Source organism: Camelina sativa, chromosome 8, assembly GCF_030686135.1.
Source record: "Camelina sativa cultivar CO46 ecotype springtype chromosome 8, ASM3068613v1".
Lineage (NCBI taxonomy): Eukaryota > Viridiplantae > Streptophyta > Magnoliopsida > Brassicales > Brassicaceae > Camelina > Camelina sativa.
In genome coordinates, this window is record NC_141887.1 from 19,854,596 (window position 1) to 19,877,735 (window position 23,140).

Here is a 23,140-nt window from a genome sequence, read left to right on the forward strand (position 1 = left end):
AAGACAAAATTGCCGCTGCGCAAAAACAAAACGCTCCGACTACAGGAAAACCACGGTTCGAAGCGCCCGCCAAGAAAACTCCGCCTACGACTCCGAAGTCCAGGCCTAGCACGTTCGCAGTCACTCAATCTCCTAAAAAGAATTCTCCAAAGAATTCACCGTCCAAACCTCCATTTTCACTGCGCTCCAAGAGCGGTGTACTCCCAAGTAACAAGTGGGTCCGAGATGAGGACACGTATTGCGAGCTCCACAAAACCAACATTCATTCCACTCGTGACTGCAAGAAGCTGATGCACCTCCTCGCAGAAAAGTATGTGGCGGGAGAAATGCCAAATGTAACAATCGAGGAGTTGGAGCAGAAAGTGACTCCCGGGGTGGACGAAGATGCTCCACCTTCAAAGAAACCGAAGTAGTCTGATGGCAATGAAACCCCCAAGAAAAGAATCGACGTGATAATGGGGGGGGGGATCGCGCCTCTTTCAGAACTCCATCACCGCGATCAAAGACCATCAGCGGAAGCTCGCTAGCCCCCAGCCGAAGCGCGCTAGGGTCGCGGCAAGCGATCTACCTGAGGTTTCTTTCTCCGAGAAGGAAACTGAGGAGCTGGACACTCCGCACGATGACGCACTCGTCATTTCACTTGACGTGGCGAACCACGAGGTCTGCCGAATCCTAATTGACATTGGGAGTTCGGTAGACTTGATTTTCCTCGAGACGCTCGCTAGAATGGGGATCGGGAAAGAACACATCGTAGGACCGCCCTCACCTTTGGTCTTGTTCACTAGCGAGACGTCAATGTCCTTGGGCACGATCACACTACCGGTGTCCACTCAAGGAGTGGTTAAAATTGTGGAGTTCACGGTTTTCGACCGAACTGCGGCCTATAACGTTATTTTGGGAACTCCCTGGCTCTACCAGATGAAGGCAGTGGCCTCGACGTACCATCAGTGCGTCAAATTTCCAACCCCGCAAGGAGTCCGGGAAATTCTGGGAAGCCAAAGGACGGCAAGGAGCTGCTGTCTCGCAAGTCACAAGCTCATGGTTCAATAGCAACCACAGCTCGAGGTCCCGAAGAATCCAGTTCGAACGCAGCTAAAAGGTGACCTCACTGAGTCCATTTTTATCAATGATAAGTTTCCGGATCAGGAAATCAAGATCGGAGAGGGATTGGATAGCGAGCTCCGCGCTAGTCTGATAACCTTCCTAAAAGAAAATATGGCCACCTTCGCGTGGTCCGTAGACGAAATGCCCGGTATCAGTCCAGAAGTTATCTCCCACGAGCTGAATGTAGACCGACGTTCCGACCTGTAAAGCAGAAGCGAAGGAAGCTGGGTCCTGAGCGAGCTGAAATCGTCAACAAAGAGGTGGAACGCCTACTGAAGGCGGGACAGATACGCGAAGTGAAGTATCCTGAATGGCTCGCAAACACGGTGGTAGTCAAAAAGAAGAATGGAAAATCACGAGTTTGCGTTGATTTCACCGACCTGAACAAGGAATGCCCCAAGGATAGCTTTCCACTTCCGCATATCGACAGGCTAGTCGAGTCCATTTCGGGTCACGAGCTGATGTCTTTCATGGATGCCTTCTCCGGCTACAACCAAATCCTTATGAACCAGGATGACCAGGAGAAGACTGCATTCATTACGGACCGCGGGATTTATTGTTACAAGGTGATGCCTTTTGGGTTAAAGAATGCGGGAGCACTTTACCAGAGGCTGGTAAACCGTATGTTCGAACACCAGCTCGGAAAGACCATGGAAGTCTACATCGATGACATGCTGGTAAAATCTCGCGGATCTGAAAGTTTGCTTCGACATCCTGAATCAGTTCGAGATGAAGCTTAACCCCACGAAATGCACTTTTGCAGTCCCATCAGGGTAGTTTTTGGGGTATATCGTCACAGAAACAGGAATCGAAGCGAATCCGAGGCAGATTAATGCTTTCTTGTCTATAAGTTCTCCTAGGACTTTACGCGAAGTGCAATGCCTTAACGGACGGATCGCAGCCCTCAACCGCTTCATCTCTCGATCTACGGACAAATGCCTCCCGTTCTACCAGCTGTTGCGAAAAGGGGGAAAAACTTCTTATGGGATGCGAAGTGCAAAGAGGCGTTCGCTCAGCTCAAAGCCTATATGTCTGAACCGCCGGTCTTGGCTAAGCCCGAGTTCGATGAGCCACTCTTTCTTTACGTAGCTGTCTCGGACAGTGCAGTCAGCGGAGTCTTGGTTCGGGAGGAAAGGGGGGAGCAGCGACCAATTTACTATGTCAGTAAGTCATTTACTGGGGCGGAGTCCAGGTACCCTATGATGGAGAAATTGGCCCTAGCAGTTGTCACTTCGGCAAGAAAGCTGCGACCTTACTTCCAGTCCCATACAATCATAATCCTGACAACGCAACCACATTGGACGGTGTTACATAGTCCGAGCCAGTCCGGGAGACTAGCTAAATGGTCTGTCGAGTTGAGTGAATACGACATCGAGTTCCGGACTCGAACCTGTGCTAAGGCGCAAGTGCTGGCCGATTTTTTGATCGAACTCCCACTAGCCACTTCAATTAGCGACAACGTTGAAGTCCCATGGACGTTGTATGTTGACGGCGCTTCTTCCAGATCGGGAGCAGGAATTGGGGTCCGCCTCACTTCTCCTACTGGCGAAGTAATCAAGCAGTCATTTCGCTTGGCTTTCAGCGTGTCAAACAATGAAGCCGAGTATGAATCCTTCCTTGCTGGTTTACGCCTCGCAGTAGGGATTGGAGTCCGACGACTCCGAACTTTTTGCGATTCGCAGCTGGTCACCAACCAGTTTTTGGGGGAGTACGAAACAAAGGATGGTCGAATGGAGGCTTATTTGTCCACAGCTCGAGAGTTAGTCGCTAAATTCGAGGATTTTGAAATCACTAAGATCCCGCGAATTGGAAACTCCGCTGCGGACGCTTTAGCATCTCTGGCATCCACTTCGGATCCTGCGATGACTAGGATTATCCCCGTCGAAGTCATCCAGTTTCCAAGCATCCGTCTAGAGAGCTCGAATGTCGTCACCCGGGCAAATAAAAAAAAGTTGGCTGCTAAGGAGGCAGCTCACGAGGCGACTGCGGACTCTTTGCCATCGGAGGATCCAGCCCCCGCTATGCCTACTCTGATAGAAGTTCACCCACCTCTGGCCGAGCTAGACGCGAGTCAAACTCCGGAATCGTCGAGCTCATCAGGTTACAATCAAGCTGTTATCCCACATACTACTTCGGGCAGTGCGAGTTCTAACAGCTAGGGGGCAGGCGATTGGCGGAGCCCGATCTGGGCTTACTTGCAAAAAAGGGGAACTCATAGCTGACAAATGGGCGGCCAGGAAACTCAAGATTGTCAGTGCGCGGTATTGCGTCTACAACGGAATACTCTTACGCCGAAGTGTAGCTGGTCCTTATCTAACATGTGTTGCCGGTAAAGAGTCCGCGATGCTAATGCGAGCTGTTCATGACAATCCCAATGGGAATCACTCCGGAGTTCGGACTCTGGCTTTCAAAATCAAAAGGCAAGGCTACTTCTGGCCCACTATGGTCACGGACTGCGAAAATTATTCTCGAGCTTATGAGAAGTGCCAAAAGCACGCCCCGTCAATCCACCAGCCTACCAAGCTCCTGTCTTCGGTGTCCGCACCTTACCCATTCATGAGGTGGTCTATGGACATCATTGGTCCATTGCATCGGGGACCAGGAGGAGTTCAGTACGTGCTCGCTCTTACCGATTATTTCTCCAAATGGGTGGAGGCAGCGGCCTACGTTAAGGTAACAAGTGAAGAAGTGGAACAGTTCGTGCTGAAAAGTATAATTTATCGCTATGGTGTTCCCCGCGAAATCGTCACGGACAATGGCCCACAGTTCATCTCCTCGAAGTTCGAAGAGTTTTGCACGAAGTGGAAGATTCGACTCAATAAGTCAACTCCTCGTTACCCGCAAGGTAATGGGCAAGCCGAGGCGATGAATAAGGTCATTCTTGCTAACTTGAAGAAACGGCTCGATTCTCGCAAAGGGCGCTGGCCAGACGAACTGCAAGGCGTTCTTTGGGCAATTCGAACAACACCTCGCCGGGCCACTAATGAAACACCTTTCTCCCTGGTTTACGGAGTTGATGCCGTAGTCCCAGCTAACATAGAGGTCCCTGGAGTCCGTACCTCACTGAACCCATTCCGAGCTGAGGAAAATGAGGAATTCCTACAGGATACTCTCGACACAATCAATGAGCGTCGGGACCAGGCCTTAGTTTGGATCCAGAATTACCAGAACGCAGTAGCTCGGTACTATAACTCCAAAATCCGAGGCAGGCCCTTGGCAGTTGGCGACCTAGTCCTCCGAAAGGTCCACGAGAACACCGAGGAGCTCAATGCAGGGAAGCTGAGAATTAACTGGGAAGGACCGTACAGAATTACTCGCGAGGTGCGAAATGGGGTGTATCAGCTCGAGGATTCAGAGGGAAAACCAGTCCCGAGGTCCTGGAATTCCTTACACCTTAAACTCTTTTACAGTTAATCTTTTGTATCGAACTACGTTTAGCTTGATCCCGATAAGGGTACGTAGGCAGCCCACTTCGGGTCCAGCTATCCATATTAATAAAATCTAAAGTTTTCTTAAACTTTTTTATTAATAATGGTTCAAAAAAAAAATATAAAAAAAAAATCAAAACCGAAGTCCTACTTCGCATATATCATTTAAGGCCGAGGTTCAACTTCGCAAGTCTAAGCCGAAGTTCTTACTTCGTATTCAGCTTTACTTTAAGTCGAAGCTTGGTTTTGCGAAACTCTAACCTAAACCGAAGTTCTCACTTCGTACTCAGCTTTACTTATTAAAGTCGGAGCTTAGTTTCGCAAAATTCTAATCTAAACCGAGGTGTTCACTTCGTACTCAGCCTTACTAAAGTTGGGGTGTCACTTTTGCGAACTCTTAAACCGAAGTGCTTACTTCGTGTTCATTTCTGCTCGTATCATTTTTTCAAACAAAGATTGCGGATATGAAGTTCGCATTTATCATGACAAAAACAAAATTTTTTTGAAGACGGAGTGGTCACCTTGACCAAAACACTCCAAAGTAAGTCTAAAAATAAATACGACAAACAGGGGGGCAACTCGTGCCAAAAAAAACCCCGATATAGAAATTACTGAGTATGGGGAGCGGGGTCCGATGCCGCTTCATAAAGGGCCAGTCCCATCTCTTCAAGCTCCTCTACCGACTTGGTGTTCGCCAGAAAGTCGTCCATCCCCTGATTCGACATTTGCCCGAGATTAGTGCCGGACTCGTCGATTGTAATGCTCGAAGGGTGTTCGCTGCACAAAAGATCGGGCATATCCGCCAAAAGGTCTGAAAATCCAGAGAGGTCGAGGTCACGGAGAGTTACCTTCGAAACCTTTTCGTCGGCCTCCTCCTCGTCAGCTTTCAGGAGCCCGAGCTCGGCTTCCATGTCTTGGATCTCTCCCCTCAAGATCTCCTCGATCAGCATCCGGTTAGACCTGATCTCAGCGGCTCGGATCTTGGCTGGGGCCAGCTTCTCCCTCTCTTTGAAAGTGACTTTCACCTCCTCGACTAACGGACTGAGAGTTCGCCTCATTGCTTGCCTTTCTTCTCTCCGCACCCTCTCAATCTCGCAGCTATTGCCAGCTTCGAGTAGCTGGTTGCGGAGCTCGATCTTGTGCAACCTATTCTTTGCCGCCTTTGCATCCTCCACGGCCTCGTAGTAGAGGTCCCCCGCCTTCTTTAGCTTGTCTCGGAGGTCTTCGTTGGCAATTCCGAGGTCGAGCACCGGTATCTCGGCTTTCTTCATCCGAGCCCGGATCTGTTTGGCTCTCTCCACGGTAGAAGCGTTTTCGGCTTCTAGTCTGGCATACTCCTTCACTTGGGCTTCCAGGTCAGCAATCTTTTCCCGGAGAAGGCTCACCTCGGAAGATGAAGGAGAGGCAAACAGTTGATCTTCATATGACGCCACCGAAGAGTTGAACTCGATCATTAGCTGGAAAAGCGTGGTTCGTTAAAAACGGCGAAGGAGGTAAGGGAAAACCAAAATTGAGGAAGTATGTGTCACTAACCTCGCCAATCTTGTCTGCAAAACGGAAGAAGTTCACGCGGTTGAGCTCGGACATGTCCGCAAACGCCGGAACCCGAACTCCTGGCCGAGTATAGCTCCTCATCAGGTCAGCTGGGGATGCAGGGGGAGCTGAAATGTACGAGCAATGTTATTTTACTTGGTCCCCGAGACCCAACAAAAAAAAACCTCGAGTTATCGTTACCTCGGGGGGAGGGACGACGTTCCTTTGAAGGCAGCTTGCCAGAGGAATCCCCGGATTCCTTTGTAGAAGGAACTTCCTTAGACCTCCTCTCCGAGGAAGGACCCCTATCTTTCGAGCTGGACTTACTTCGCTCGTCTCCTCACGAACCAGTCCGAGCTCGGCTCTTCTCACGAAAAGACGAGGAAGTCTCAGGTTCCTTCCTCTTTTTGGACAAGCCTGCCCGCTGGGAGCTGACCTCGACGGAGGGAGTTATAACCTCTCGCGGCTCGTCACTGGAGTCCGCTACGACAATTACGGCAGGCCCGGGCGAACTGGGCAGGGGCCCGGAAGCACCCGTAAGAGGCTCGGAAGGGCCAGCAGGGGGTGCCGAAGTCCCGTCTACCTCAGTGGTAGAGGGACCAGACTTCTTAAGGAGGCGAGCTTTGCCCTCGGCGAGCGCTGCCGCCATGTTCAACTTCGCCTCCTTCTCAGCGAGTCGGCAGGCCCTTTCCTCTCTATAATTCATCTCCGAAGTGCTTATGGGGTCGGAGCAAACGAGAGAACGTCCCCTAAGCCGCGCTGAGGATTCTCTAATCCTTTCGCACGAGAATGAGTCCCAGGCGATCTGACCCTGGCTGCAGAACCGCGAGAAAAACTCTGCGAAAGTAGGGAAAAGCAACCCGCGCTCGAAGTGATCTGAGACAGGAACGACAAGGAGTAAGTAACAGAAAGAAAAGTAATATATTAAGGACACCTAACTAAGAGCACCGTTCTACCAATTTTTGAAGTCCACTTCGATATGTGTGAACTTGCGAGGTGGCCAAAAGTGAGCTCGTTGACCGGGAAGAAAAAGTAAGACTTCCGCCACTTCTCATCCTTCTCAGGAAGGTCGTCGAAGACCTTCAGTCCGGAAAGCGGACTTACGTAGAGTGTGCCCTTGGTGCGACCTGTCTTCACCGTATACACTTGAAGAAAGTCGGCCAGGGATATTTGTAGTCAAACTCTTCCCCCAGAGTTTGAAGACACATGACGGTTCGCACGAAGTTCGGGCACATCTGGGAGAGAGCGAAGCCCAGTTCGAACATCATCTTTACGATGAGTTCGGGGAGGGGAAACGACAAACCGCACGCAGAGAAGAATATCTCAAACGCGCAGCAATACCCTGGGGGAGGACTCTCCGGGGACTCGTGAGCCTCCGGGAACTTAATCACGATCTCCGGCGGAATTCCAGTGGACCCTCTAATCTCGGCTATATTCTCCGCCGAGAGAATTGATGGCTGGTGAGGGCCGTAAACGCCCGGAATCAAAGGTTTCACGGCTTTACCCGATGAAGATTTCGGAGGAGACATATCTTCCGAGTAATATGTGTAGGAAGAGGAGGGAGGATGAAGAGCTTTCCGGCGAAAGAAAAGAAACTAACAGGCGAAGAGAGAAATCGCAGAGCAAAAAGAAGAGAAAAACTGAGAATTAAAAGTGGAAGGGAGAAGTCGGGTGAGGTTACCTTTATACACGGAGCCGGGAGCAATGATTGCCTGGGGAAGTGAAAGGTCTCGCACGCTCTCTCTCTCTCTTATAGCTAACACGCCACCTAGTGGGCCCCGAGGCTTATTCGGGAAGGCAAATCTCATCATCACCACGATCAAATCGTGGAGATTTGGGGAATATTCAGTTTCCCGAAATTGATCGCTTGAAGGTCAAAAGTCCCCCGAACTGCTCAGCTCGGGAGACTTGGGGGGCAACTGTTGTACCCACGATCTGTCATCTCAGGCAATAGGCAAAGGGCCTAGGCCGGGCACGTCTAATGGGCCAAGAGCGTATTATTGATCGGCCCATCAGGCCCGGAGAAAGGAAGAAAGCACGAAGATGCTTCGCGTTGGTCAGCTCGCAGCTCGGACTTGGTCAAAGATTTCCGCATTCAAGACGGTTAATTAGGATGCGCAAATCGTGTCCTATTAATTATGCATTAATTAGGTAATAAATTGGTCGGTATAAATATGTAAGGGGGGAGTCTTTTGTAAGGGGGTGAAAAACATTTTCCAAAAGAGGCAATACAATACACTCTCAAAAAATCTCTCGAATTCAGTTCGGAACTTCTAAACGGTGATAAGCTCCTCTACATTCGAACCACTTCGGAAGGAGAAAACCGATTTCAGTTCTCACAGGTATGTCATACAATAGTGGCATGATATTATTATCATTTAATGTCCATGTGATTATCAAAACCCTTGCAGAATACTTAAATTTATGTCAAAAAATTAATTAAATAAATTCGCGATACTGTTTTGGTATTATTTTATATTCCTAGTGTCACTTTGACACATCTCACGTAAATTAAGAAAACATTAAAATATACATATATATCCTTATTTAATAAGTGTTTAATAGGTTAATTTAATCATAGATCAATACAATAAAACTACAATGTTTCTCACCATAGCATGACACATCAGCCTCAATTTTGAAGCTTCTATTGACACATCAGTTAAAATCATTGACCAATTAAATTAAAACAAATAATGCAGACCAGCTTACAAATTGCCACAGTGGACACATAATTGTCTTCTCTTCATCAATCGATTTCAGAATTTCAACCTAACAAAATTGTTTATCTTCTGCGCATCTCAACTAAAACTCTTATTCTTGACAATTCCGACGATCGCATAAGCGTTCAGTGATTGTTTTAGTCTGTCTAACTATGATTCTTCTACTTTTTTTTTGTTTTTTCTACTTTTTGTTTCAAGTTAACAAAATTCTGTTCTTTTATGTCTCTTAATTTGAGGGATTGTGGAAGATTTCAAAGCTGTAAATGTGTGAATTTGAGATGAATTTTTGAGATAAGCTATGTGTTTGAAACTTGAAATTACAATGAATGTTGGTGGTGAAGAGAAGAGTCAAGAAGTCTCTTCAAGCGGCTTTGGTGTTTTGTTTGCTCTTCTCCATCACGCGTCTTTGCTTTGAAGCTTGCTCATGTTTTTTCTCTTTCATGGTGGTTAGTTTCTTCTTCTTAAGTTTGGTGGGTTCACTTCTGTTGTGACTTTACCAATGTGATATATTATCTCTCTATTTACTTATTTGGGTTTGAAAGAAGCTAGAACTTTGCTGGAGAAGACTTGTGCGATTTTGAAAGATGGATTGTCTAAAGAAGAAGTGAAGCTTTTGTTGATCAATGAGAACAAATGCAAGACTTTTAAAAACTCTAAAGCATTTAGAATGTCTCTGCAACTTTAGCTTAGTGTATCTACAACTTTAGCTTCAAAAACCTTTTTGAGTTTCAACAATATACATTACAATAATCGTTTGTGATAGATTACAATAACCTACAGATTTTCTTGTGATATACTTTTCTAGTGTTTCTGAATTTGTTGTAACTGTTTGTTAATGCAATAATTAAGTCTTTGTTAATGAGATAGAGGTTTGTTAATGAGAGTTTATAAACCTTGTAGTTGTTGCAAGCTGACTCCGTGGAGGGAAGAGGCAAAGCTGGAGCAAGGATTTGAAAAGAGTGATTTAGTCCGAGGTTATTCGCTGAATCTTCTAGAAACTCTGCAAGATAGAGATGAGCGATCTCCACAATGATCATAGTTCAGGCCCATAAGACCATGAGTAAAGTACAAGATAAATCTCCACAAGTTAAGTGTAAGGGTAATATAAAGAAATAGGAGTAAGTAGCAGGTTGAAGTATCAGAAGATAAAACTATGTTTGAAAAACTAGCAAAGCTAAGGCTTACAAAGTAAGTTAATTAATGCTTGACTGGACGTGATGATATGAACAAGAGCATGATAGTAGCAAACTGACAAACAAACAAACACCACAAAGACTTGAAATTATATTAATATGAAAGAAGAAGGTTCTTAACACATTATTGTCTTCTTGACTCGTGCAGCAATATTTCATCTTATCGAAGATATATCACAAATTCAATATTGGCACTTAGCAAGGAGAAGGAACACCTGAAGTAGTTCTGCGCTCAAAGTGTAAACTCATACTGTTAATAAAAGGAATACGTAGTTACTTCTACAATTCTACTGAATGTTTATCACACTAACAATCAAACACAAAAAGAAAAAGAAAACTATCAAAATTACACATTCTTTATTGGCTATTGGCTTTTGGCTATTGGTAATATGATAACTGTTTGACTATAATATGGCATAGGTTATTGAATTCCATACTACTATAATCGATTGATTTGTATTGTCAAGATTTTTTTATTCACGTTCTCTTTTTTATTTATAATTTGTTCTACCTATATTTTTTTGACAAAAATTATTAAAAATATTTAAACACACGTACTGTCAGAAGATCCCTGATGTTAATTGGATAAACAAAAGAAAAGAAACAGAGCTTTCTCTCACTCCGAAAGAAAGAGAGAGTTAAGAGAAAGAAGCTTCTTAGTTTAACAAAACAATTCGATTTTATAACAAAGTTATCTACGGGCTCAGTTGGTTGTTTTTTTCAGGTATTTCCTGATCTTTTTTTGTTTGTTCTTTAAATTTTGTAAAAAAGAAATTGGGTACTTAAGTCCCAAGTTAGTTAGATGAAAAGAAAAATTGTTTGATTAAAATAACAAAAAAATAAAATGATGCAACAAATAATAACTAAAATACAAAAACAAAAAATTACCATTGATCATGATAAATTTTATTTATTAATTATAATAGGGCAATTCTCATAAATACAACTAAAATATGATTTTTCCAAAATTACCACTTTTAGTTTTATTTTCCAAAAAAACCACTAAAATGAGTTTTTTTTTTCAAAAATACCACAAAATTAAACTAAAGTTTTATATTCAAAACTAAACCCTAAATCATAAACACTAAATCCTACACTCTAAACACTATACCTTAAATCTAAATTAGTCAACCAAACCTAGAAAAATATATTTTACATAATAAAATTTCAGTTTTTTGTGTTTGTGGCATTTTTGGGAAAAAGATGTTGTGGTATTTTTGAAAGAAAAACTTACAATTTTGTATTTTTTGGGAAAAAAAAACATAAAATGTGGCATTTTGAGAAATTTCTCATTGTAATATTTGATTCCAAACAACAAAAAAACAAATATTATTTCAAAAAATACAAAAATATATATATATGAAAACAACCCGCGGTGTAGCACGGGTACTAACCTAGTTAAGGATAAAACTAGGAAATCTAATGTAAAATATACATTGGAAATATAAAATGATGCATTAAAAATGTAAAATGACACTTTTGTTAAACAAAAACAAAACTCTAAAATGACACTTTTTGTGAAATAGAGAGAGTAATTTACTAGTAATAATTTACAATACTTTGGAGATTAATAAAAAGAACTTAATGGAATTTATGGACATAGTATATAATAAGTTTGGAGATATTTTAACTATTAATATTTTTTTTTCATAACTTGCTGTTGGGTTTGTTTTCAGTATAGCTAGGTGACATGGAGAGATATATTTTTATATATACATGTTGAAACCATGTTCTCCAACTTAACATGTAAAGAACTAGTATCAGATAAAATAAAAAAAAGATGACTAAGACCATAATTACTGGTGGGTTCTCTTTCAATTGCTCTTTAATTAATAATAATTAAATATTAATAAAAGAGAAGAGAGGATGAGAAAAATAAGGAGAGAGAATAGAAACGTTGCTCCCACAAGCATCTGTAGAACCGTTTCTATACAGCTGGCCAGTTATTAATGGACCAAATGATTTTTTTAATTAATCTTTATAATAAATATTAATATTATACTAAAATAATTAAAATACTATATATTGAGCAACTCTCAAAGAATTTTACCAGTAATCATGCCCTAAGGAGCCCTTTCACGATTTTTTTCTTGTTTTTCCTTTGTAACCCAAAAAAGACTTTTACATGAGTATGTGCAGTGCAAGTTTTTCATTAAGTCTCTCACAATTAAAAATAGTTTTTAAAGAAAAATGAGTGAGAATTGATTCTCATTTCAGAGATTTTTTGAGAACCCTTAAAAACCTTTTTACGTAGTATATATGTCTCTTCATAAATTATTCAACTAAGAGTAAAGTATTTCACTTAACTAAACCTTCACAAAATGTGACATTTGAATTAGTGATGTACTATATCTCGTGATTAAACTGTATTGTATTTTGAAGCGGCCCCTAAAAATTATTAAGAAACATTAATGTATAAAATAAAGAAATTCAAAAAGACAAGTTTCTGAGACCATGATTACCGGTGGGTTCTCTCTTAATTGCTCTTTAATTAATAATAATTAAATATTAATAAAAGAGGAGAGAAGATGAGAAAAATAAAGAGAGAGAATAGAAACGTTGCTCCCACAACCATCTGTAAAACAGTTTCTATACAGTTCGCCAATTATTAATGGACCAAATTATTTTTTTAATTAATCTTTATAATAAATATTAATATTATATTAAAATAATTAAAATACTATATATTGAACGTAATCATGCCCTCGTACCAAAAAAGGTCCAAACACACAAAAGTCACTTTAGACATAATGATGTGATGACTTTGTCTATTTTCTCAACCATCCAAAATGGCCGTGGAATTGAGACCCCTTTTGACCTTACATCACATTCATCCACTATTTAATCCAACTCCATTCAATATGATTCTCGATTCAATTATTCAACTATTCGTTCCTTTTTTCCCTATTCGCATGCATCTTTGTCTTCTGACTTAGAACCAAACCTATCGGGGTTCCTATTTATCACATCGTAACTTTGGATTAAGTATCGAATTATATCATTTTGTCCATTAAAGATCACATTAGTGTGCAATATTATTTGGTATATGATATATGAGCTGATATTCTTCTTTTTTTTCTTTTTCTTTTCTTTTTTGTGTGCAAACGAGCTGATATATTCTTAAACCATTTATTGACTAGTTAAATAAAAAAAGAAGAAGAAATGAGCCTGTCATTTGATTTGAGCCGTTCTTTTAGAGAACACAAACAAAAACTACTTTCAGATAACTTTGCCAATGTTTTTAAATACGCTAACAGGACATATATAAGACTAATTGCATAAAATGCATAGTAGTATAGTACATACTATATACACCTATATGATTTTGTTTTTCTTGGACAAATAATCATAAAAATAATCATAAGATCTTTTTTTTTTTGAAAAAGAAATACTCAATTTTTTTTTTTTTCTTTTTGGACAAAGAAATACTCATAAAATTAAGCCCATGTTTACATCTCCCAAGGCTAAATCAATCAGGTACACTGTCGTGCATATATGCCATTACCAAAAAGGCCATCATGTCGATGGAAACGAGTAGGACCTGGTTTTGGGCAAGATTCCAAATGCCACTTCCCCGAGAAAGTCTTCAAAAAGAACAGAAACATCGACCAATGAGAAGGCATTAGTCACACATAAGACATATATGCAAACATCTACTCAAGATTGATGTGTCCAAATTATTGAGTCTATATAATTCAACTAATCTTTATGAGTATTCAAAGTAAACAACTTCCTCTCTACTTATTCGTCAAGAATAGAGTTTGGCAAACGAAGAATCATTTCAACTGTTGATCAATGAGAATGAGATATAGGTAGTGACTAACCTTGGAATGAAGCAAAATGAAAATCTCAATTTCGAAAACCAAAAGCTAGAATAAAAGGTTCAAGATGTAGAAGCAACAAATTTGAAATCTAATCATCTAAAGGAAAAAAATGACAGACGCAACTGATTAACAAACAAATTTGCATAAATTTTGTGTGTTTTAATCCGGGTTTTAGATTATTCGTTTTTTTTTTCTATTTTTCATTTTCTGATTGATATTATTCCAAGTAAAACCTATATATATATATATATATATATATATATATATATTGTGCAATTGTGCATGGTTTGATACGTTTAGGCTTTAGTTTGTACTCGTATGTTAATCAAATATATTCTTAACTAGATTAAGACCCGGGTTGAAATTCATTTTATTTACATTGTAATTTTTTTATAAAGTAGAATTTATGTGATTATTTTTAAAAGTTTTTTTGGATAAAATATTATGTAATAAAATCATATGCTAAATATGATGACTTGAAAAAGACATTTATTTTGTAAGTTTTATATTGTTAATGATTCTAGATAAGTACTTGTGCTATAACACATATTAAATTTTATTTTTTACAAAATTTTGTATATTTTTTATTTTAAAATAAAATTTTAATATGTTGTATTAGTTTATGTACGTGAAGTTATTTCAACAATGTATATTCTACCTCATGACTTGAATGTCATTATAAGATATAATTTTGTGAATTTGGTTTTTAAAAAGCGAGTTATTATATTATGAGTAATTTAATATATTGTTATACTTTTTGTTTTAATATACTTGGTTTTTTAAAATTCTTTCATATTATAGTGACATATTATTGACATTGTTATATCAAACCAATTTGGAGTGTTTATAGTTTCTAACTTTAATATCAAGTTTTAATATTTTAAAAATATTTCAAAATAAATGATTTAAAGTTTATTATATTATATAAAATTATAAAATTCAACAAAAAAGTATGAAATGAATTTAAATATTCAATTTTTGACCTGTTACTCAGTAATTTTTTTAATTCAATAGATATTATTTTTAAAGAATAATATCAATAAAAATTGAATATTTTATAGATTGAATCATTTATATTTGTTTATAAAAAGTCAACTTATGGTATATCCAAAAATAAAACTATTTTTTAATTATAATAAATAATATGAGAATTTATTTGTTTAACAAAATAGACTCATATATAAAAATGAGAGGAAAATATAATAATAATTAACAAATTAATATGTTAAGTTAGATATCAAAGGATTTTATTTGATGAATAATTTAATAAAGAAAATTAATATGGTAAGTTAGATGATAGCAAATGATTTTTTAGAAAATTCTCTTTAAGATTTTTGGAAACAATAAATCCGGACTATACAAATAATATAAAACTTAATCTGTAACCTATTTATAACCAACTTATTAAAATTATATAGTCTGCAAAATAATGTTGTGTAGTTCCGTTTTATTATATAAGGGAGATTCTCAAAAATAACAATAATTTAAGTTTTTCTTCCAAATTTAATTTAGCACACACTCTTAAATGTTCCAAAATTAGCACACAAATATATAAATATATATGGGTATATATATACAAAATCATTTATTTCTCTTCACAAAACTCCCTCTCGTTTTCCTTCTCTAATGTTTCATCTCCGTCGAAAACATCAACGTTAGCTCCGGAGTTTCACCTTAATGCTGAATCGATCGGAGGAGGCTCCGGTAAAAAGATCTCACTGCCAGTCTCTATTTATGCTGGTTGTACCGGATACACTGCAGTGTTCCTTTAGGTAAGTTTCTAGGAAGAGATAATTTAGCGGCCGGATCTTGCGACGACGTTGACTAGAATGAAGCCATGTCAGAGACCGCCTTGTCAATTGGTTGGGATCGATCTAGGTCAGAGAATTAAAACGAAGATTACGATGATGATTGTTGGAAGTCTCTTGTTTACTTCTTACTTCCTTAATTGTAATCTTACAACTACCACACATATTTATAGTAGTGTTAACCTTACCCTAATTAGTGTTTCACTTACACAAAAAAAGACCCATTAATATATATGGGCTCAATTAACACAAATGACCCAAAAGCCTTTTTCTTCTCTTGACCATTCATTTCACGTTGACTCTTGTTCTTCTCTTTCTTCTCTTTCACGAACACAGCTTCTCATCTTCCTTCTTACGATTCTTGTCTTCTTCTTTTCTCCGTCTTCTGATTCTTACACTTGATTACTTGTAAAGGATTAATCAATGATGAGATTCCAACAATGATGAAGATGAATATTTGTTGCCGGCACAATCATCTCTTTGACCACCGTCGTTAGTAAATTTTGATAATCGACACTTAAATTTGGAGAAGATGTATGAGTTGCTTCCATTACCAATCATAGGAGATTAAATCATCTCACTCTTGTTCGCTTCATGATCTTGGGTCTTCTCTTTCTCGGCGCTACAGATCTGATTCACCACCGAAGAAAATTGGTGGAGATGGTGATAAACCATTGGCTCGGTTACATTTATTGGTCATGTTGAACCGGGTCCTCAGTCTGGAAAGAGAGTTCTCTTATCACTCCAAGAGGCTTCCTTCCTCAATTCAAACTTTTGTTGATAGTTGTGTTGTCATACTGACATGTAGAAATTGAGTTAATTAGACCAAAGGCTTTCTAAATGATGTATTTCATTTGATTAGTGTAGATGTTTTTTCAAACATATCTTTCCGGATTCTTCTAGTTACAAAGGTTTTATCAGGTGGTTTTGTTTTATTGTGCCAACATTTTATGGTGTGAAGAGAACCAAAGATACGTGAGTGAGAGTGAACAGTGTGATTATTAGTGATGGAATCATGATGACTTAATAATAGACAAACGTTTAGTTACCCTTCTCCTGTTTTTGCAAAGTGAAAAACCAGCACCTGATAGCAAGGTCAAGCCTAAGAGGTTTCAGAACATAGGGAAGAAGTAGAAGGTTTAGTCTTTAAGGTAAAATGTGATCTTGTTAGTTTTGAAGCTGATAGCCACACAAACGAGCTAGGTTCCATTATACTCTAGGCTCTTCTAGTTTACAATAGTTGTAGATGATGGATCACAAGAATACTATAACATGATTGTGTTTGGTACATGTTCTCTTTAATTTCAAGGATTCTTTGAAAATTCATGAAGGATTACACGAAGTTTAGGAAAAATACTTTGAATTTCATGACGACCTTCCTAAAATGTTTGAATTTCATAATAACTTTCATTAAAAGTCTAGATATTGGTAAAGAATCAAAATGATGACAAACATAAGATATGTAGTCTAATTATAATTTAGAAAGGACTCCTTGAAATTTAGGAAAGACTCATTGAAATTTAGGAAAAAATCATTGACATTTAGAAAGGTCTTCCTAAAATATCATGTTGGATATTCCTATTTGCAACCTTTATTATAAAACACCAATATGTGTACAAAATCAAATCATTATACATCTATAACAAAGTAATTAATCTGTGATCCAATAAGGCAAAATACATATACAGACTTATACTTAGGAAAACTTAAGAAGGATTCTATAGCTTTTAGGAAGGCATTCATGAATTTCAGAAAGGTCTTCCATAATGACTTTTACTTGTATGAAGGTCTTCCTAAATGTCTGAAACCAACATCTATTTGAATGTTTTCTTCACGTGTGGGTTCACCAGTGTAAAATATTCAATATGTTCAATTTTTTTGTTGCCGAGTGTATTCAAGTACCTGCACCCACACAACAAATGACAAACATATCAATACATACTCATATGAGAAAATCAAATATAGGTATAGACAATGCAGATCCTTGAAAGTGTACGCACTTATGTTTTTCTTAGTGCAACATAAAAGTTGTGTTCTTTAATCTGTCACATAAATCAATGGAAATATAAACAAGCAGATTATTTTAAAAAATACATAAAAACCAAACACTAGCAAGAAATTAAGGCAAAAAAATGGTCATAACCTATAATTATATACCACTGACTCAGAAGTTAGAAGGAGCTACGTTACTACGTTATAGTATTCCAATAATTACTTCATAAACAACACACTAACGTGAATCTTGGAAAAGATCATGGCATCAACAAATTTCATCAACACACAGATTATAAGTAATGAGAAGTAAACTCACCATAGACTTACAACATTACTTCCCGTGAAAAAACAATACCTTTTACACTCTCTCATTTTGTCAGAAAGTTCTTCCAGTTGTTTGCTTTGTCTATAAGAATCATTAATCTTATCCAACCTTTAAAACTCATTCCTGCAAAATAGATGGTTAATCTCTCGTTTAGAAAAAAATCTTAAAGATTGTGAATTCTACTATTTTTGAGATTAGTTAGGGAGGAAAAGACATACGCAAGTGCTCGAAAATGGTCACGGATTTCTCCGTGAATCTGCTGCAAATGAGGGCTCATCGAAAGGTCAGACGCCACAGAATTTCAGATTCCAGCGAGTTAATAAAATAAAATAAAAACAGAACTGTTTCTCTTTCTCAGCTCGACAAACCCAAAGAAAGGAAACCCAGAAACCCTTCCCGTAAAAATTAAAAGCTTTACCGCATTCCCAAACAAAAAATCGGAGAACAGTAACGCGGCAGAGCTCGTTTCTCTGTTCGTTGCTTTGGAATATTATCAGAAACTTCACCGAAGAAGAAGAAGACGATATGAGATTGGAAGCTTCACACAAGTTTCGCCGAAAGCTTCGTCGGTTATTGTTGCTTCAATTAAAATCATAAGCTTCGTCGGAGGAAGATCTCAGACGATCGATTTGGCAAATGATTGAAGCTTCAGTGAGACTAGAAATGAATCGAAATCTTCACTGCAAACTTCACCTGGGCTATGAATTTACTTAAAAATCAATTTTGTTATTTAAATTAAATAATAACTTTAATATTTGCAAATGCTGCTTTTGGAAAACGTGAGCGTTAATGCTAAAACTGGAAGAAAACTTTAAACAGTGCTAGTATAGGGTATTTCTCTTTTCTAATATATTTCTTTTGATTATTTTTCGATTCGGATTCAAATTTGATTTTCTGAATTGAGATAAAACATTTTCATTTAAACCATATTAAGATATAGTTTGGTTTTAAGATTGGTTTGGATCTGATCATAAATGTCTGGATTAATCTCCGTAAACACTAGTATAATCTTGAAAATAGTGTTTCACAGAAAACTGAAACTCTTTTAAAACAAGCCCCATAGCTCACTTTCAAAGAAAAAAAGAGTTCATAATTGTGTCTTGGGCTTTCTCTTCCTTTAAACTTTTAATATCAAAACTTAAGGTATTACTTTAGTTATTTCTCCTAAGGCCTTCGATTGTTACGTTACTGTAGCTTGAAGAAATTGTAATCAGAGCCTTGGAAAATCACACTACAAGTCACACAAACCTTGCTTTATCTTTACAGTGTCATGCTTCTGCTTTAAGCTTGACTTTACATTACATTTGACATGAAGAGAAGTTACCTTTCTCTCTAAGATTTCCAAACAAAAACAACGGATCAAAAAACACATTTCCTAGGAATGTCGACAAAATGATAATTACACGAAAATGTTATTTTGCTGCTATTCACATAAACAAAACAGAGTATTTACATAGTAACTTTATACCAACTGTACAGTATCGCAGCCCTATCACGCGGAGAATCTCAGCTACATCGAAAGCCTTGGATACACATAACTCACTCAAACTCCTTTACCACAACCGAGGAAACTCAAAGATGGGATTGTCTGTACAAGTGTTTCCGCTACTTGAACAGCCGAAGGTCTTAGAGATGGTGGGCTACCAATACAGAGCGCAGCAACACTAAGCATTGACTTTAACTCATCGATATCAACACTGTCCCTTGACAACCTCGGGTCCAAGAACTGTCTCATCTTGTCATCTTCGATGTCTACACTCGTATCAAGAACCTCACGGATCAATGAAGCGGCTATATGCACTAGCATCTCGCCTCTCTCAGCGGAAAACGCTTCTTTCCCTGAAACCAACTCAAGAACAACAACACCAAACCCATACATATCCATCTTCTTTGAAGCAATCCCGGTTTTTAAGTAGTGAGGGTCAGTATAACCTGGTGATCCCACCATTCTCACTTGTCTGGACCTAGTTGACATCGTAGGAGGCTGAACCATCGAAGAGAACCCGACTTTAGCTGATCCAAAATCGCAAAGCTTACAATCAAAGTTTTTGTCTAAGAGCACATTAGACGATTTGATGTCCCCGTGCACAATCTGCGGGGTACATTCTTCGTGAATGTGCACAATAGCTTGAACTAACTGATACGCAATGGTGGTACGGTTCCTCCATGGCAAGACTTGCTTGCTGCTGCTATGTAGCTTCTCTTGTAGATTCCCTTGAGGAAGATACTCAAGAAGAAGCGCACCAGTTTCCTCTGAGATACAAAGACGAAGACCATCAGTTCATAAGAAAATATGTCAAACCCACTTGCTAAAACATATAAAGATCAAGACTTTGATACTAGGAGAGATCTAAAGCTCCAAACTTTGTAGAGTCAAAGGCATTAATCTATGAGATTTTAGAAGAAGTACCTGAATCGTCGAAATAGCCGAGAAGCTTGACGATGTTAGGATGTTGAAGACGGAGCAAGATATCAAGCTCGAGTCTAAAGACCTGGTAAAGACGGTGGCTACTAACGTGAACCTTGAGAGCCGCTTTGTCAGAGCCAGAGAAGCGAGCCATGTAGATACTGCTATAGCCACCAGAACCAATCAATCTAGAGAAATTAGAAGTGAGGGTTTCCACATCATCCCAGCTGCTGTAACAGGTCACACCATATCCTTTGCTTGTGGGTTTGTCGGTAGTCGTCGTGGTTACATCAAATCGAACACAGTTCAAGAAACAAGCCATTAAAAACAGAGTAAAACAGAGCAAAACAGGGAAAGATCGAGTCTTTAGTTTGCTTTAAAGGTTTAGATTAGTAGAAGAAGATGGGTTTAGTTAAGGGTTTTGTAAATTGTAACTACAGAGAGAAGAAGAACAAGGGAATCTAAGAAAGTTATGGATCTGGAGACCGTGAGATTGTTGGAATTTGTAAAGAAAGAAGAAGGGAAAGGTGTGGACTTTGGGAATGGGAGGGAGGCAGAGTTTGACCGATTAAAATTTAATAAGTCTGCCATTTTCGATGTTGAATGAAACCTTCCTCTGAAGTAGCTAACCTCTCTGACGTTCTAACTACTACTCTTCTTTCAACTTTTGTTTCATTACTTTTTGGGTTTTAAGCAAAACATTTAGCACATTTTTCTTTTACTTTTTGACATTTGTTATTAGAATAGTTTGAAAATAGTTAAATACTAAAGAAATAAAAAAAGAAGTAAAAACTATTGTCATCACATCGATAAACAAATAACTTACAAACATAGGTTATGTGTACAACACCATAAACATTCGAGCTTTGCCATAATCCAGCATTAACCAGAGTTGACCGACGTTGACCAATATTAATCGGCATTGACTAGTGTTGACCGACATTGACCAGATTAAAATATTCAAAAAAAAATATATTTTTCCTAAAAATAATAACTTTTTTGTTTTTATGTATTTTTGATAAATAAATAAAATAGATAAATAATTTGTATAATTTACAAAAACAAAATATAACAGCAAAAAAATACAAGAAAATTATTTACCAAAGAAAATAAAAATTATATGAAAAACAAAATTTATGGTATATAAAGTAACTAATTTTGTTAAAAACAATTCTTGGATTCACCCCTAAGGGTGAACAACTCTCATTCATCCTCTCTTAATTAACAAATCAGAATACAATAATATGGCATGTCATATCATATTTTTAAAAAGAGATCTTTTATTAAGAAAATTATGTGAGTTTGGGTTTACAAAAGACTGGTTAGGATTCATATTTTACAGTTAAACGAAATTATATGTCGGTTTGGGTTTACAAAAGAGTGATTAGAGTTTAGATTTTACTAGTAAATAAAATTATATGTCGGTTTGGGTTTATAAAAGAGTTTTTAGGGTTTAGATTTTACAATTAAATAAAATTATAATAAATGGTTAGGGTTTTAGATGTGATAATTAAAAACTGTAATAAGAGGTGAATAAGAGAGGTTCACCTATAACTATACCGTTTGTTAATACAGAAAATATACCAAAAATAATATAATAAAACTATACCACAAAATTTTTATGTGTAGTAGATTTTTTCATAAACAATAACAAATTTATACCCTTTCTATTTAAAAATCATTTTTAATTTTGTATTTTCAAAAATACATAAAAATAAAAGGAAAAAAAATATTTTTTTGAATATTTTTTTTGGTCAACGATGGTCAACGCCGGTAAATATTGGTCAACATCGGTCAACGCCGGATTTTGGCTAACCTCGAATGTTTATGGTATTGTAGACATAACATATGTATGTTTATGAATGTCCTTATGTGATGAAAATAGTTCACGTAGTTAACAAGACATTTATATTGTTTGTATGTGTGACTATGTGTTGGTGTATACTTTAAATAGCTGACAATCATTTTTCCAAAAAAAAAAAAAAAGACAAAAGCCAATTTAAAGATTATGTGATTAGGTCTTGTCTTTCATATATGACATCTTTATAATTTTTTTTTGCCCTAGTTTATCCTCGTAAATACCACTAAAATATTTTTTTGTGGAAAAAAAATAACACAAATTATTTTTTTTCAAAATACTACTTTGAATTTTATTTTCCAAAAATACTATTAAAAATAAGTTTTTATCAAAAAATATCACACAATTAAACTAAAATTTAAATATTCAAAATCAAAACTAAACCTTAAATCCTAAATACTAAATCCTACTTCCTAAAAATTATACTCTAAATATAAAATTGTCAACCAAACCTAGAATATTAAATTCTACATCCATAAAAACTATTTTTTTGTGAAATTTTTGGAAAAAATATTTTGTGGTATTTTTGGAAAAAAATTAAAATGTAAGAATTTTGGAAAAAACTTAAAAATGTGCTGTTTTGAGAAATTTCTCCATAACTAATTATTATGACTAATACTTCCTCGTTTCAAAGTAAATGATGTATAAGATTCAAGATCATTAACTTTTTCAGACATAGATTGTAGATCTTGCACATCTTTTACTTTGAAATCTTCTTACTAATATTAGGGAAGTACATTAACATTTTTTTATCATTTATCAAAAAATTATATCAAATTACAATTACAAATATATGTTTTAACTTACCATATTACATCAATTATTTTACTAATCAAATTAAACAAAATAAGATGTATATCTAACTTACCATATTAATGTGTTACTAATCCTTATATTTTACGTCTCATTATTTTTATTCTATTTTGTGAAACAAAAAAAGTC

General features: G+C 37.4%; 3 protein-coding genes and 1 long non-coding RNA gene across 5 annotated transcripts; 1 reads left to right on the forward strand and 3 right to left on the reverse strand.

The window, feature by feature from the left end:
* Positions 1-2,039: 2,039 nt before the first annotated feature.
* LOC104709616 (uncharacterized) lies at positions 2,040-4,518 on the forward strand. Its single transcript, XM_087461199.1, has 2 exons — positions 2,040-3,204; positions 3,260-4,518. Exons 1-2 carry the CDS (start codon positions 2,040-2,042, stop codon positions 4,516-4,518), a joined length of 2,424 nt encoding a protein of 807 aa, XP_087317325.1.
* Positions 4,519-5,140: 622 nt separating this feature from the next.
* Positions 5,141-7,594, reverse strand: LOC147940212 (uncharacterized). Its single transcript, XM_087461200.1, has 5 exons — positions 7,369-7,594; positions 7,055-7,192; positions 6,414-6,941; positions 6,066-6,193; positions 5,141-5,989 (listed from the first exon to the last, which is right to left on the reverse strand). Exons 1-5 carry the CDS (start codon positions 7,592-7,594, stop codon positions 5,141-5,143), a joined length of 1,869 nt encoding a protein of 622 aa, XP_087317326.1.
* A 9,538-nt stretch (positions 7,595-17,132) lies between these two features.
* Positions 17,133-18,756, reverse strand: LOC104707329 (uncharacterized). 2 transcript variants are annotated; one of them, XR_754618.3, is made up of 3 exons: positions 18,152-18,756; positions 17,964-18,056; positions 17,133-17,515 (listed from the first exon to the last, which is right to left on the reverse strand). It is a non-coding gene; the product is annotated as an uncharacterized LOC104707329 (long non-coding RNA). The 2 variants fall into 2 exon arrangements; XR_754619.3 differs by having other exon boundaries at positions 17,925-18,056; positions 18,152-18,733.
* Positions 18,757-19,171: 415 nt separating this feature from the next.
* Positions 19,172-21,002, reverse strand: LOC104707330 (putative receptor-like protein kinase At4g10390). Its single transcript, XM_010423656.2, has 2 exons — positions 20,344-21,002; positions 19,172-20,186 (listed from the first exon to the last, which is right to left on the reverse strand). Exons 1-2 carry the CDS (start codon positions 20,660-20,662, stop codon positions 19,477-19,479), a joined length of 1,029 nt encoding a protein of 342 aa, XP_010421958.1. The 5' UTR covers positions 20,663-21,002; the 3' UTR covers positions 19,172-19,476.
* Between the last annotated feature and the right edge of the window lie 2,138 nt (positions 21,003-23,140).

Coding starts and splice junctions, on each gene's coding strand:
- LOC104709616 (XM_087461199.1), top strand. CDS start 2,040: ATGCCTCCCGTTCTACCAGCTGTTGCGAAAAGGGGGAAAAACTTCTTA. Junction 3,205..3,259: donor GGAATCGTCGAGCTCATCAG/GTTACAATCAAG, acceptor GAGTTCTAACAG/CTAGGGGGCAGGCGATTGGC.
- LOC147940212 (XM_087461200.1), bottom strand. CDS start 7,594: ATGTCTCCTCCGAAATCTTCATCGGGTAAAGCCGTGAAACCTTTGATT. Junction 7,193..7,368: donor GATATTCTTCTCTGCGTGCG/GTTTGTCGTTTC, acceptor CGGTGAAGACAG/GTCGCACCAAGGGCACACTC. Junction 6,942..7,054: donor CACTTTTGGCCACCTCGCAA/GTTCACACATAT, acceptor TTCCTGTCTCAG/ATCACTTCGAGCGCGGGTTG.
- LOC104707330 (XM_010423656.2), bottom strand. CDS start 20,662: ATGGCTTGTTTCTTGAACTGTGTTCGATTTGATGTAACCACGACGACT. Junction 20,187..20,343: donor CGGCTATTTCGACGATTCAG/GTACTTCTTCTA, acceptor TTTGTATCTCAG/AGGAAACTGGTGCGCTTCTT.